General features: G+C 32.7%; 1 protein-coding gene across 2 annotated transcripts in view; it reads right to left on the bottom strand.

Annotated features, from left to right (window-relative positions):
• Positions 1-1449: 1449 nt before the first annotated feature.
• Positions 1450-17219, bottom strand: part of LOC123670916 (acyl-CoA Delta-9 desaturase-like) — a 48600-nt gene continuing 32830 nt past the window's right edge. The window contains exons 1-5 of one of the 2 annotated variants that reach the window (XM_045604500.1): positions 10953-11227; positions 7345-7547; positions 6195-6325; positions 5723-6111; positions 1450-2540 (exon numbers count right to left, since the gene is read on the bottom strand). In XM_045604500.1, the coding sequence (XP_045460456.1) occupies positions 2216-2540; positions 5723-6111; positions 6195-6325; positions 7345-7546 (1047 nt within the window). In that variant the 5' untranslated portion in view covers position 7547; positions 10953-11227 and the 3' untranslated portion in view covers positions 1450-2215. Of the gene's footprint in view, positions 2541-5722; positions 6112-6194; positions 6326-7344; positions 7548-10952; positions 11228-17219 lie in introns of those variants that run through there. The other variant, XM_045604499.1, reaches the window with a different exon arrangement.

Below are 17219 nucleotides of genomic sequence, written 5' to 3'. Positions count from 1 at the left end.
ACATAAATGTCACTTATGTGATTATGCAGCCAACCAGAAAGTTCAACTCAAAAAGCATTTGGATTCTGTCCATTTGAATAAAAAAAAATATAAATGTTATTTATGTGATTATGCAGCCAACCGGAAAGCTTACCTCAAAAAGCATTTGGATTCTGTCCATTTGAACATAAAATAATTACCTGTGTGATTATGTAGCCAACTGGAAAGATTACCTCAAAATTAATATGGATTTGTCCATCTGAATAAAAAAAAATATAAATATTATTTATGTGATTATGCAGCCAACCAGAAAGTTTACCTCAAAATTAATATGGATTCTGTCCATTTGAATGAAAAAAAATATAAATGTTATTTATGTCTATGAACAAAACGCTCTACGCATATGAGCAAGTATCCGATCTGTATTTGTCTAATTCATAATACGATAAAAAAAAATTCTTCCAAGGGGTGTCGAAAAATGTTTCTTCCTCCTTTGTTATCCATAGGACAGCGGTTCTAGAACTTTTGCTCTTCACACCTCTTTGTTGTAATTCGAAATATTTTGCTCCCCTTCACGTAGAAATTCAAATTACACAATTACACTCCATTTTAGGATAGACCTGTTGGACTATTACTACAAGAAGAACAACTAATAGATGTTTCATCAAGTACCTTATAAAAGTCGAACTTTAAAAAAAAAAATTTAACAAACTTCTGGACTGAGCTTCCGAACGACTACTCTGTTATAAAAGCCAAAGCGCTTATGATATGATTCTCTTGCCTTTTTCAAGTCTTATCCTTGTGAAATTAAAATTTCTGCACTTGCTACATGGAAATAAACATCAAGTAGAAAATTAACTCGGAGTGGCCATCTCCAACATGGAACCAAATTTAGAGAAATTGTGCTCCTTAAAACATGTTTGACATTATAGTTAGTCCTTGAAATGTTTTTTTGTCTTTGTAAAATAAAATTTCAATATTATTTTTTTAAAACTCTTGCATTTTATTTTCAATTTCTTGTGCGCGACCCCTAGGGGGCGCACCTCAGGTTGAGAAACGCCTTTTATATCCCAAAGAGCTAAAATTCCAGAGACAATTTAGGATCCAAACTAGTTATCAATTTTTCATCAAAATTATAGAGACCGAAGTTGTTGAGGATTGTCTGAAATCCATTTTGCGATCGCAAATTTCAAATTGGAAAACCAAAACAAGAAATTTTTTATCCCAAAAATGATCAGATCATACCACCGGTAAATTCAAATGCAATAAACAAGCTTTTCAGAAAATCAGCCCGATTCAGGATAATGGCAGATTTGCTATATCCTTAGAGTAACTGCAAATTATAATTCTAACACTAACAATTTTAAGAAGCTTGGAGTTATAAACTTTCAAGCAAGCTTCACTTTCTGCTCTCCCATATGTTATTTTCAATGTTCAAAGGAAAAGTGAAAAGGAATGAATAATCGTATGAATATTTATATACACTGTTTTTATTTTCAAAGTTTATTTCAACAAGTGATAAAGCTTTTCGAAACGAAAATATAAAAATGAACTAAATTGGTATTTCTTATTCTACCATTATAAATAACTAAACCTACCAATTGAAAACTAAAGCATTTCTGCCTGTGCTCATTTGCTTCTATCAAATTAACTATAGCTGAAGAAATCTTCACCAAACAGTTGCGAACACTACTTCAGAACTAATTACAAATCAACAGCCAAAAACTTAAATTAAATGTTAAAATGTACAAAAATTACAGTCTCATGATTTACTAGGAAAATAATATAATTGAATACAAGACCAACACCAATGAAATTGTCAAAGAGAGTTGAATTTTATAACATTGGAGCAAAAAATATTTCACCAAGTTAAAATGTCATTTTTAGTTTGAAATGAGATTTATATTTCTTCACCATGTATAAATTTAATGTGAATTTTCCAAATATAAATGATCTTTGGTGAATAAATGACGTTCTATAAATATATATATTTCTTTCACTAAATTCAGGTTCGAAAATATATTATCAACAATAATTTTGGACATGAACAATTGTCAATACATTGTTTATATGGCTTCGGACCAAGTAATAAATTAAATAGAATGTACATTAAAAGAATCACAGGTTTTAAGTGTTATCTCCCTTATAACAATAATTTCTTTGAGAATAATGAATTCATTAGAACTTATGATCCATTAAAGTTTACATAACTTTGGGGTGTTCAAAGGAGTTTTCCCTATGAGCTGGACATTTTTCTGTACCTGATTATTGCTTCATTATAATCTTCTTTGGGTTGGTCTTTGTCACCCCAGCCCCAAACTTCATGACTACCATCTCCAGTTCTAGTCACACGTTTCTTGATCATATCTTCAGAAACAGTCTTTAGGTCGTAGGCCCAGCCAATTTTAGCCATAAGGTCAATGAGAGCAGTTGAAAAGTTGAGACTGTATTTTCCTAATTCAGCTGTCTTGTAGTCCCATGGGAAGGTGTGGTGGTAATTGTGGAAACCTTCTCCAAGAGCAAACAAGGATACAAACTTATTTTCAGAGGGGCTGATATTCCTGGAACAATAAGATCACTTTAAAAATTGAACAATGGGTAGAGAACAAGATTTCATATATTTTAGTGAAAGGTACAAGTAGATTTTACTTAGTTTAAGAAAGTGAAATTAGTAATTCCGAATAACCAAGTCTTTTTTCTCAAAAGAAAATTACCGCAAAGGTTCAATTATTTCCTATGTTTTTTAAATTTATTTTCATTTGAATTCTAAGCGAGATAATTCAAAACTAAGTCCACCATATCAGCTTTATCTTCATGAGATACAAGGGAAATTAACGGTTTTAAGTTGTCAGGAATTTGCTCAAATTAGACAGAATTTTCCAACTAATTATGAATAGTCTTTCCGTTATACAATGAAGGTGACTCATTTTTTTTTAAATATTATCAACGACCTTGTCGTAATCATTTAAAATTGATAATTCACAATTTACAATGAATAATTAGCAGTGGAATGATGTAGAAGCATTGGAACGTTTGAAAAATTACTACATAATTAATAATTCCCTGATTAAAATTACTTTTTTCGCAAGCTTATTGCATTTTTACAGGGTGTTCCTAAATTGGAGGTAACAAAGAAAAATGAGATATAAATATGGGACCGCAAATGCTTTGTTTTCGAGATACAGGTTGTTTGTTGTAGTACTAATTTTTTGTGATGTTTATTCCAGTTTATCGAATCTTCATTAATATTCGCTACAGATTGGAAAAATAAGTACCGAAAGTTATAGTTAATTTATTCATCACTAGCTTACTAACTGGATCTTTATAATAATTTGGATGTTCCTTAGAATTACTAGAGACTTTTTTCTCGAAATCGGTAGAAGATATGACAAAACTACAAGAAACCAAAAAGTGTAGTACAGGACCAAAGTTTCTTTTTACCAGTGGTCCCCAAAAAAAAGTTCTGGAGAAAAAAAGCAGAATCTGTTCCAGAAAAATATCTGCCTGTAGATTTGCGTTGAAAATTAGCATATCACATGATGAAAACTTCAAATTGCGATATCTATGTCAAGTTTAAATTAATTATCTTGTGAAGAGAAGGTGCTGTGACAAAAAATTCGAAAAAAAAAAAACGAACTTTAACATCTGTATCTCAAAAACAAAGCGTTTGCGATGCCATGTTTATAGGACTTTTTTTCTCAAAATGATCTAAGGAATCTGAAATTTTCCTTTGTGCTTCCAATTTAGGAAAACCTGTATTTACAAATTGATTGAACATTCAGTAAGAAATCTGTTCCAAAGATTATTAAATGATTGCTGTTACGTCGAAAATGATGTTTTGATTGTTTTTTCTTGCTATTTCGCAGCCGATAAAAAATATCATTCACGAGCTAAACAGAGTAATTTATCACTCTAATTATTAATTACGAAAAACTTCATAAATGCGCCAGCAAATTACGTAAGACCATTCAACAGAAGTATGACATTGATAATGAAATAGATCGTGACCTTTTCACGCGCAGATAGGGAGAATAAACTTAATCGAGTGATCGTTGAGAGAGTGCGAAGTAGGTACAACAACCTCCGACAACTCAACCTTCATGTGTCCGCTTCCGTTTGAATGTCGTCCGCCAAAAATGCCGTAGTGTTAATTTCGTACGAAACACGCTATCACTGCCCAATAAAGTTCCCATTATATAACGATAAAAGTTGGTCGGTATCACTTTCTATCTGAATCAACGTAAGATGGTGATCTGGGCTTAATTTTTTATTACATTAGATACGATCTTCTAGTGGTATCGATCGAATATTACTTCATTATGCGATACCATGCCCATATTAATGAGGCAAGACGGAAATTTTGAATAACGAAGTATTTCCTATCTATGAATTTATCGTGCAGTTCTGATTGAACTCAAAATCGCGCGAATCTCTTGTCTGTTTTTAGATGCTTCGGTTAGTTTCTTGATTTCCGTCGATATAGATGCTGTCAACCTCTTAACGAGCTACAATTAAAATTCTATATTTTTGAAGTAATTGTCTGACATTATTCTGGTCCGCGAATTCGATGAAGATTTATTTTAGATTCTTTCACAAATGACAACATCAACGGCGACTTTTCCATTACGGGATATATTCGGAAAATTATTCGTGTAATATTGAATTAACCATAGAGAAATAAAAATAGATAGAGGGAGTATACCCAATTTTTACATGTCCCCAACATGGGTAGATTACGTTCTCGGATTATGATATATTTTCAAAACCACAATTTTACTATATCGTTATGGATGTATGTTATGTTGAATGAAATATATTTATTTGAGTGATTCCCGATTAAATATGCAAATTTGAATATTTGGAATCCGATATTTCTCCTAATTGTCGAATTTATAATAAGCAGAATATTCTCAGGATTCGACTGGCATCATTCGATTTCTTCTCAGTGTTTCTTTCCATGGAACAGAACTGCGCGTTCTGTGCCACACTTTTTGTAATGTCCTGCGAGCATTCAACTCCCATACTCTTCCTACTACTTCACTCTCAAATTGTTCACCTCCATATTAACTAACACAAATATTCCTCAAAATTACTATTCGGTCGGTTTTATTGATAAGAAGCAGGTCCCTGCTCGGGCGCCAATTTGCAATGTGAAATCCAAGGTTTGGCAATTTTTGCTCTCCTAGTGTCATTGGTTGTTTCACGTCATGTTTTCATTTCCGCTAGCTTCATGTCAAATTTGGAAGTTCATGTTGGGGACAAAATTTGACTACTGAAAATGACATATGCCCCTGTTTATTACTCTGAGGAATTAATACAATGTTTGAAGAAACGCCGGTTGACCAACATAACTCTCACGAGATAATATGATGAAAAGTCATCTTTATGGGATATAAGAAAATCCCCAAGTGCTTTGAATTTGAAACATACTCTTCTTGATATGCTTCGACTTCGACCTTTTGCCCACAGAGAAAAATGCCCTGTTTGAAGTGATGTTACTTGACTTGATTTTATTTTAAACTTAGTATATAATAATAACCTAAATTTTGACTTGCTTATCAGTTATAATGAAAGAAGTAAATTGAATACAACTTGGTGTACCTTCAACCCGTATTTATCCTCAAACCTAGAGATGCCAATTCATTCGCATCGATACCAAATGATAAAGCAACCTTTGATTTGATAAAAAGTATGTCCTATACATAAAAATCGCGCGCCTTCGTATAAAGATGAAAGTACTCACTTGTCGTATGGCCTCCATCCGATCATATGCGCTGCAGAATTAACCAACCAGGTGGCGTTGAGAGTGATGCAGTACCTCATGATGTTCAAACAGTAGGCGTTAGTGAAGGTTTCACCCCAGAAGTACATGGGGGCGGCAGTGGGCAAGATGAAAGAGACCAAAGGCATCAGGATCATGTAGTATTTCTTCTGGAAAGCCAGGATGGGGTCGGCGTATAGATCGGACAGGTCGATTTTCGATCCCTTCTTCTTGACTTCCGGGTGCTTTTTGCAGAGCAACCAGCCTACGTGAGAGAAGAAGAAGCCGTTGACTGCATTGTGCGGGTCTGCGTGTGTCTCACTGTACTTATGATGAACCCTGTGGTCTCTTGCCCAATCGATCACTGCATCCTAGAAGGAAAAGGACGGAATTGATTTCGATATTCTTGTTAAGATGCGGAGAAATAATTGAGTTTGATTGAAGTGATACTTACTTGGAATGCTAAAGTGTTGCATATGGTCAGTAGGAGTCTTAAAGGCCATTTTGCCTTGTAGGCTCTGTGCGCCCATAGCCTGTGCGCACCAGCAGTTATGCCGAATCCACCAGCAGGATACAAAATGAATGCTGCAAAGGAAATTTGTACATGAATATTGGGCCTTTATCAGCCAAGAGCTTCTAAAAATAAAGCTGAAGGAAAAACCAAACGTTAGATAGCCTTGATCATGGATATTTTATTGCAAAAGTCTCGATTTTGGAGCGTTTTAGCTTGCCGCTCGGCCTAAAAGGACGAATCAAATCTCTTTCCGGAGAATTTCACAGATGACCGACTGCAATAAGAATAATCTATGGTAAATAATTCTTTAAATACTTGAACTGTATAATCGAGATGAATTATTCCTTCCGACTACACATCAGTTTCAAAGCTAAGGTCATTATGCTTCCAATTATAGATCTATCTGTTCGAGAGCAAGATAACGCGATGAAATTCCAACAGACAGCTTGGCGCCTCGTAATATCGGTCGACTTCGATTCAAGGAGAACCATCGTGTTGACTAAAATGGGACAACGAACTCGTAGTTGCATTAAATGAGCCGGTAGATACAATGAAGTTCGTTTTATTCACGCTATAACACCTGGGTTTCAAGTTGATTTTTACGAGGGTAGTTAGATCTTCTTTATGAGAGTTCGTCAGTACATAAATGTTTTTTTAACATACATTCACTCAATAAATTTCAGTAAATCGATCATTCTAAAAGTCTGTATTTACCTATCATTTAATTTATTTATTATTTCTTGTCAGTTGATCATTAAGTGCGTTTTGAGATATCACAATTCATCTTTGATCTCGAAATTAAAAAAATCTGATTATTTGAAAATTTAGCGCAGGTTCAAGGTTTAAATGTGCTGGTATCCGTACTTGGATATAGAGGCATATGAAACTTATTCTTACATTACATAAGAGTTCAGCGAAATTTTGTATAAATAATTTAAACAAATTAATGCTATTTCTGGATAATCAAATTAGTTATCTGAAAATGACCAAAATTTTGCGATATTCATAAAAAATATTCAAGTTCAAAAGTGGGATTCGGCTATCAACGAAGGAGTGATTTCCTTCTATATGTCAAGAAAATAGTAAGTACCTAATATTGTGGTGTAAATTGAGGCAGATGTAAATGCTAGATAAACTCCAACAAGTGCGACGGTATGCAGAAAGACGAAAACTATTATGTTCCTCCAAACCAGTTCATAGGTTCTTTTCTCTTGAACTGGATGCTTAGGCTCTGTTGTGGTGGTCTCAGTCAGAACCTCTGTTACTGTCGTCGTTTCCATATGTGGTGCCATACTGCAAAAAAAAAGGAAAAATAAATAACATGAAGATACAATACAGAATTTCTGAATATTAATTTGTGCAGTTATTGCATGATGGTTTCTATCGAAAAGTATTCTATAGTAGTAGTTTCACCTAGACTTAAAAGATGTGTTTCAATTGTTGTATTACGATGGCGCTTTATTTCTAACAAGAATTGTAGTGCTTAATACGATTGAAACTTATCTCTAATTCATTTTAACGGCGAGTTTAATACAGCGTGCCAAATATTCTGGCTCACGTAAAGAAATTCCCGTTATCTATAGAACCAAGGCCTTTCATCGATTGTTCCAACAACTGAAGGACGAGAATATTCAAATACTCATGAGAAAACTGAAGTGACATCAAGTAGTTTTTTCTCGGCTCTAAATAGATGCTAACAAATTTACTTTACGACTATTCGATGTACGTAACAGCTTTTTTTTTTGAGTTCATAAAAACGTGTACAAGGTGAATAAAGATGAACTCAACTTGGACTGAAAAAAAGGAACCTTGAATAATCTTGAGTTTAACATGTAGAATTTTGGTTTATTGGAATTAAAATTGTTGAAGTAAACAATGTTTAAGGTTTTTGAATGTTTTGTACAAAAACATTTTTGGAAATGCTTTTAACATTGAACTGGGTAAAATAAAAAAAGAATACATATTCCTTAAAGGAAAGCGTACTAGTTTTAAAGTTATGGGATTTCGAAATTTGATTTGGAATATGAAATATTGGATATTATTTGGGATTATCATATAATTCATGTAAAATTGTCAATGCACTTTAGGCTAGAATCTCTTTCATTGTAAAATGTTTTCATCACTTGTCTTTGCGTTAATCGAACGTATTCAAGACATAATAGAAGGAATATCGGAACAATCGACAATGTCAAGGATATTTGCAAACCCTTTTTCTTTATTCGTCCAGCAGATTTAGAAAGCTCGAGTGTTCAGTACTTTCAAGCATGATACTCTTCAACTCCATTGGTGCAATTTATCGCATGAGCCGGGTCCAAAGGTTGGTTAGTATTATCCGCAAATCTACAGCGTTTTAATTCGCAGGTGTGATCTGAATTAGAATGCGAAATAAGCACTATTTACAGAGTACTTCAAACAGAGCGATATGGAATAGTAATTTACGTAACAAGTCCGGAAAATTGGGTTTTTTTGGACGAATAGACAAAATTCCAGGACGAGCGTAAGCGAGTCCTGGAAGTCTGTGAGTCCAAAAAAACCATTTTCGGGCGTGTTGCGTACAATATTTTTTCGGCAACCATGTAAAATAACACTATCGCTGCTGCTTTCCATATTTTATTGCGATTGCGATAAAAAAACATGCAAATTTTTGACAACTAATTTCATATGAACTGTCAGCCGTTATCTCGGTTGCTATGGATTCTATGATTCTTTTCCGGCCTAGTCCGGGAAGTACGTACTTTCCGGACTAGGCCGGGAAATGCTACTTTCTCAGAGAAAAAGCATCCAGGAAGTGAGCACTTCCCGGATGGTGGCCGAAAAAAAAATTTAGAGTAGAAGATTAAATATTTTAAGCTAAAAATGGAATTCAAGAACATGTCGGTTATCAAAAGAACAATGATTTACTTATTTAAACATGCATTTCCATAATCATTTTGATTTGAATACTTCTATAATGGTTTATTAATTATTTCTAATAATGGACATTTGGAATAGTTCGAGGAAAAAAGATTAACCACCCTTAAAATTTTTATAGTTTACACTCAGAGTTTTAGTGGAAAACTAAGAGAACTATTCGCATGAAATTTGTTAAAAAAAAAAATAATTCTATTGTCTAATTCCGCCAAGATCGATATTATGATTTGACCCCTGGATGCAATATTATTCGATACAGAAGTAACTAAAAATTGTGTTAAATTTGCAGTGTGATTACTTGATTTATATTTAATATCAGAAATATTTGAACTCCAAAAAAAAACAGAAATTTATCCCAAAAAAGTATCTCAATTTAAGCTAGGTATATACCGTTTATCTTCATTCGGCATTTAGGACATATTATCTTGAATAAAAGAATTCCCTATGTGTACCTAAATCCCTGTGTAGCAACAATACGAAGGTGCAAAATGCGGGTTCAAAAGTAAACCTTTTGTATTCAAATAGGTACATCCTTATTATTGAAAATGCACCTGGTTTTTCAAATTTGAAAACAATATGAACCGAAAAATGATACTAGATTTACAATTCGAATTTATTAATCGAGCTAAGGATGTTATTTGGGTAACTTACACAATCGGGAATAATAAAAAACAAATGAACAATTGTTCAGTGAATGAATTGAATTAGTCCCATTTTTATGGGATCACCGATTGATTTATTCAACAAAAAAAAAGGTCACGGTCTTTTGAAAAGTTAAGAAACGTTTCATTATTAGGTATGTATAATTCGGCAACTTGGTACCTATTGTAATACATAATCCATTAATCCAATGTGCAAACAACTTGAGATTTGAAATTACAATGAAATTATTTCGAAATATGGAGTATGAATAAGAATATATGTCTTTGAAAACCCGATTTCTAATCCATCATGTCACAATGAAAGAATATAATACCTATTACTACAATAAATATAGTCATAAAATAGGTATATTACTTCAACTAGAACTTCAAAAGGAAACTTGGGAAACAGGAAGCAATGAAATTCACAAAATGATTCGTACTAACAAATGAAACTGTTGAGAAAATTGATGTCATTATTACGACATTATTGTGAACAATGCAATTGTATTGTTCAACGATATTTCGCCAAAAGAAGGAAAGAAGAAGTTTTCCTTCAAGAATTGAAATTTTCCGATAAAAATTCAAATGAAATTTTGATCGATGAAAATATAATTAATTTTATCATTATGATTTGATAATATTCATAAGGAAAATTAAGCAGATTTCATAGTTTACACAAAAATGTATTCGACAAATAATAGCACAATATGTAGTTATAATTCGCACTTAATTTTGACAAACCCAATTTATTTTTATGAAGATTTCATCCGGAAATGATGGAAAGTCACCAATTTTTTCTCGAATGATTAGAAAACTGAAAACCTAATTTGGGATATGTATGAAAAATCAGAAAAACTATTGGAAGGTAATATCTATAACGGAAAAACTGAATAATGACACGTAAGTACTTACATTTTACTGTTAGACTTTATGACCACAAATTCGATATGAAAATATATTCGGATACAAATTTAATTGAAAATCGCGACCGTACGTTTGGAAAGGACGATATTGAAATTAAATTCGGCTACCTACTTTCGCCGAGATGAAAGTTTGAATTGTGGGGTTATGTAGTAAATTCAACCGGTGTGGTGAACTATCATCGCATACCTTAATATCAAGGGGAATTTGAATGAACACTCACCCGAATCAGAATGTATTATTCCTGTTTTTCACGAAAATTTTCACTTAAGAAGTCTGTTCAAACTGAAACTAACTGATAGTTGCAGAAATTCGCACCAGTATACTGTTCACTAAACAAGTGATACTGAATTGGAGGATTCCCTTGCCGACTTTATATAAGATAATAATACAATTTGCAAATGATGATAGGTCTAAAGTTCAACAAGGAATCTCCAATCCTTTGGTGGACCCGTGCAAACCTGAAAAAGAATGAGCGTGATAGAATCTGAGCTGAAAAATATGATAGCGCAGGTTCTGTACACATCACGCGATTCAGTGCTGCCCGTCAGTGTCGCTATTTGCTGGTCTGATGGCGTGATACGTATCCACTGCCGTTTTGGTTGGTTGTGGCGGTTGTCTAGACACGTTGCTTTCGATCTAGTTAAGGTGGTCAGCCGTTCGAGGATTTGTATGAACGGCAAATTGGAAAGGGGTTTGCTTTTTACATAGATCGTATCAATATTAGTTAGTCGAGATTACTCATCGCCACAAAATTCAGATTTTGGTTGAGTATTTCCCCTACGTATTCGGTTTGTGGAAATTTTGTTTATCTCCTTGGTTTGTTTTTTTTTCGAAATTTTCTAGGTACTCAACGTAAAAATATGTTCAAAATTCTACGGTGTATTGTGATCCGATAGTTATTTTTTCGTAATCCTTATAAAATATTCAAAATTATTTTATAATTTTGAATTATTATAAGGGTTGGAATCTCAGGAAATCTTTCCTCTGAGGTTGTAATAGTCAATTTGGATTTCAAGATTAATACCTAGTTCAAAAAATTATTTTCTCTGAATTTTGATCAAGTATTTAATTTAACTGGTAGAATTTCTGGAAAAATGATATTCGTAAAAAATTTTATACATTAGTGTTTTTGTTTATAAGTTTAATGAATCTCTGAAATTTTTAAATTTTTTGCATCTACATTTTGGAATACAAAATGCTGCCATATATATATTCATTATAAACTGTCCTGGCTTTTCACAGGTAATTGTAAGTAGTTAACTACATTGATTGATTTGTTCATAAAAAAACTAAATGCTAATGATCATAATTTCGCATTTATGGACTTTTCCAATATTGAAGTGAAATCTCGCTGGATATTAATAATAAGATTTTTATGATTTGAGATATGAAGATCTACCTAATAAAACTTAGTCAAAATTGTTTCTCGGTAATAACTCCTGAAAGTTGTTTTTGAAAAATATGGGAGATGATTCAATAAAATTCATTACTGAAATGAAAGTAAGTTTGATCCACTGATTTCAAAAATAGAAAAAAAAATTTTTGAAATTGAATTTCAATTTTTTGGTTGTACTTTTGAAAAATTATTATTGATGAATGTTCGTATTCTTATAAGAATACAGCGGAAATTTTTGACCTTTTAGATAATATAGCTCTCACAGAAATCAGGCGAGATGTCATGATGAAATTATTTTCATTCAGATTTGGCGTGATGTTGATATTTGCGAATTTTAGATTGACAACAATGCTTGAAATCTTTGAAATATTATAAGGTGAGTACCTTTAGGTCACTAACATTCTAAACATAACGCCATTTAGGCCCTTTTTGATTCATTAATTCATTCTGAAAATAAAACAATATATTTATTATTATTCATCAACAAAGTCACCTTCAAAATGATATCATACATGAACTCCAACGGTTCTCGATTTTTTTCATTACCTTTTCTGTGAAAAGATTCGACTTCATTTGAGTCAGAATTCGTTCTTTGAAGCATTGTTTTGATGTCTGTAAAAAGCCAGTTATCACTGGGGGCAGATCTGGAGATTATGCTGGGTGGTCAAGTGCAATTCTTTTAGTTTGACCATAGTCATTATCAATACAGGAAACTCATTGTTTATCATTTTTTCGAGCAACAACAAATGTTACCTCACTTTACCTTCAATATCTCGATCCAGATCAACTCTTTTTGTGCTCTACCTGATGTGATAAAATCGTTTCTATGAAAGTCTCACAGTTTTCGAAATATGTATTTGATGTTTTAGGAAAATGTTGAAAATTTTTTCACTTTGAATACTTTCTCTCATGCCATCGGTACAATAACTACTTTTTAAATCAGTTTTTTCGTGAATATATTGTTGAATGATTGCTTCAATTTATGCACTGCAAAATAGCACAAAAATTATAAAGATAGTCTGTTAAAAAAATGTTTAAGTTTCACCATTTTGGAAAACCGAATTAGATCTGAGGAGGTTTGAAAAAAAAAACTAGACCTTTTCTGTAAATTAAGTGAAAAGTTGCCTATTCGATGTGAATTTCGAAAAAACAAAATACAGGTGATAAACTTATTCCGAAAAAAGAAATTAAAATTCTTGAATAAATTTTTGAATATCTTTTTTTCTGTATTTCACCTTTTCGAAATCCTCACAGGATTGGCAACTTTTCAACTGAATATGCAGAAAAGGTCCAGTGTTTTTTTTACATCACCTCAAATCGAATTAGGTACAAATAAAACACTTTCTCCAAAAAGTGAAATTTAAACATTTTCTTCATAATCCCTGTTAAATATTTTGTGCTATTTTCAGTGGATGAATTGAAGCAATCTTTCAACAATATTCACGGAAAAAAATAATTCGAAAAATATAAAATTGTACCTATGGCATGAGTCAAAGTATTTAAAGTGAAAAAATTCAACATTTTCAAAACACATCAAATATTTCGAAAACTGTGAGACTTTCATACAAGAGATTTCTTCACATCAAGTAGAGCACATGCTGATCTACATTCCGTTTTCGTTTGACGTGCTATTTGAGGGACACCCTGTAAATCTCTAAAAAGGAAATTTATTTCTATGATCTGTTATGAGTATCATAATAAACCATAAAAATATTGGGAAAAAGAGTAATTTTTCAGAAACTCCCTGTATCTCGAGAACGAATCAAGATATCTATCTGTTATCTGATATATTATTTTTTCGAAAAAAGGGATCGGGGGTCCTTGAGGTTCCCCCTGGGACACCCTGTACAAAACAATGTACAACAATATAGGTTTAGCACCACTTATACCAGGGCTTAGAAATGGGGGGAAAGGGGGTAGTTAATATTTCAAACAACTCTCTAGTAATCCTTCAAATCCAAATTATTATAATGATCCAGCTAGTAAGCTGTAATGAATGAATGAATTATGAGTTTTGATACTTATTTACCCACTCTGTAGCGAAGATAAATAAAGATTTGATAAACTGATATAAGCACCGCTAAAATGTACCACATACTAGAAACACCCTGTATCTCGAAAACAAAGCGTTTGTGGGCTTATATTCATGGAACTTTTTATTCCTACAATTATCCAAGCAATCTCTCATTTTCCTCCGTAACCCTTATGTAGGAACATCCAGTATAAGGTGAGAACAGCCGAATTGGTAATAGAAAAAAATTATTTCAAGTAATTTGGTTCAAACTTCGTTATCAAACTTTTTTTTCTCACATTACAGAAATGAGTAAATGTTGTCGTCAAAAAATTTTTTCGATTACTACCGCCCAAAAAAAAAAGAGATCTACGCCCTTGCATTTATAGGGCCTGTTTAAGATGCATAGAATACCTGGTGTGTTTACTGATTCGATTTTGTTTCAGACTTTTCGAGAGACACACCCGTTGCTTTGGTGGTCTGCTTCACCAGAGTGCTGTAAGGTGGCGCTTTTTAAAATTTTTCGAATTCCCGCATCTGCCTGGTGCCGTTTAAAAAGGAAATACTGATTTTAGACACTGCAAACATTCACAATAAATTACAATTCAGTTCATATCGAATTTTTACTCAAATGAATGGAATATAATGACAGACCATAGAATATAAAATATTATTGTTCTATACCCAAAGTTCACGACAAGAGCGTAGAAATAGGGGGATACTGGGGGTAATTACACGGTGTTCCTAAATTGGAGATACAAATGAAAATGACAGATTTCCGCATCATTTTAAGAAAAAAAGTCCTATAACATGAGTCCCCAAACATTTTGTTTTGAGATACATGTGTTAAAGTTTAAGTTTTTTCTCGTATAACCTTCCCTTCACAAGAAATTTAATATGAATTGGCCATAGATATTCCAGTTTAAAGTTTTCACCATGTGATATGCTAATTTTGAATGCAAATCTACAGGGTGATATATTTTCTGGAAAAATGCCTGCTTCCTTCCTCCAAAACTATATTTTGGTGAATGGCTGTTAGTTTAGAAAAATGTAAAAAAAAACTCTGGTCCAGTACTACACTTTTTGGTTTGTTATAGTTTTGTCGTATCTGCTATCGATTTCGAGAAAAAATCTCTAGTAATCCTCAGGAAAATCCAAATTATTATAAAGATCCAGCAAGTAATCTCTAATGAATACATTAATTTCAAGTTTTGGTATTTATTTACCCAATCTGTAGCGAAGATTAATAAATATTTGATAAACTGTACGACACACTAGAAACAACCTGTATATTGAAAGCAAAGCGTTTGTGGGCTCATATTCATGAAAGTTTTTTTCTCAAAATTATCCAAGTAATTTCTCATTTTCCTTCGTAACTCTTATTTGAGAACACCCAGTATAAGGTAAGAACAACCGAATTAGTAACAAAAAAAATTATTTCGAGTAATTTGGTTCAAACTTCATTATCAAACTTCCTTTTCTAACATTATAGATATGAATAAAAGTTATCGTCAAAAATTTTTTTTCGATTATCCCTCCCCAAGAAAAAAAAGGTTTACGCCCTTGGTTCACAAGAGTCGAGAATTGAGAGAAATGTCAAATGTAAACGATGTATGCGCCATCTGAAACAGACCGCGATCTCTCGAAATCAAGTAGGTATAAATCTGAAAAATCTCCCGTTTTGCCTGAAAGTTTTACATGTATAAGTAGACACACCAGGTTTTCTATGCATCTTAGGCCTGTTGCACCGAAATACTTTGAAACTATTCCTTGAATTTTAAATTCTGTATTTTTTCGGGCAACGTGACTTACGTCAGTGAAAAGTTGCAAAGTAGGTATTATCGTGCAACACGCCTCTGAGAACAGAATGCTCTATCACCTAGATTAGGCATGAAAGAAAAACACTACGTCGATTGTAGATTATCTTTACATAGAAATTCATGTTTTTTTTTCTTAAAACGATTACGTACATACTTAATGATATTTATGGAAACCAACGCTTATGCAATATTATGATTATTATTTTCAACATAAAAATGAGGGAAACACTGATGCAGAATCATATGCAATTTTAGCGCTCGTTAATTCCTTCGTTAATTATGCCCTTCGAGACCATATAACTATACCGGGTGTTTCATTATAAACTGGACAAACGTATATATGTCAAGGGCGTAGATAACAAAGTTTGAACCAAATTACTCGAAATATATTTTTTTCATTACCAATTCGATTTAATCTTATACTGGGTGCTCCTGAACTGGAGTTACGAAGGAACATGAGAGATTCCTTGAATAATTTTGAAATAAAATGGCTCATAAACATGAGCCCGCAAACGCTTTATTTTCTTGTAGTCCTACTTTTTTGTGATGCTCAACCAGTTTTTGAAGTTTTATTCATCTACAGAGTTGGTAAATAAGTACCCAAACTTATAATTAATTTTTTTATCACAGCTACCTAACTGTATCTTCATAATGATTTGGATTTTCATGAGAATTACTATAGAGAGATGTTTAATTTTTTTTCTGGAATCGATAGCAGATACGACAAAACTACAACAAACCAAAAAGTGTAGTACTGAACTAGAGTTTCATTTAAAATTTTTCTAAACTACCAGTGGTTCACAAAAAAATAATTCTGGAGGAAAGAAGCGGGCACCCTTCCAGAAAAAATTCACCCTGTAGATTTGCATTTAAAACTAAGATATCACATGATGGAATATCTATGCCAATTCAAGTTGAATATCTTGTGAAGGGAAGGTGCTATGAGAGAAAAACTTAAACTTTAACACCTGTATCTCAAAAACAAAGCTTTTGCGGACTCATATTATAGGCCTTTTTTCTTGAAATGATCCGTGAAATCTGTCATTTTTATTTGTACCTCCAATTTAGGAACACCCTGTAGATATAGTCAATCCAAAACTGATGTCTTCACAAATGAATCGTGATTTGAATGAAACAATAAATTGTAACAACAGCCCAGATAATTTTTCGGTACATCTTGTGTATTCCCAAACAATTTGAGAATGTAGCTCTAATGGACACTAATGGTAGGTACTGTCTGGGAAAAAAATCGAAAAATTC

The sequence above is a fragment of the Harmonia axyridis genome, chromosome 1 (genome assembly GCF_914767665.1).
Source record: "Harmonia axyridis chromosome 1, icHarAxyr1.1, whole genome shotgun sequence".
Classification (NCBI taxonomy): Eukaryota; Metazoa; Arthropoda; class Insecta; order Coleoptera; family Coccinellidae; genus Harmonia; species Harmonia axyridis.
The sequence above is the reverse complement of the archived record's forward strand: the minus strand, read 5'-3'. Positions and strand labels throughout refer to the sequence as shown.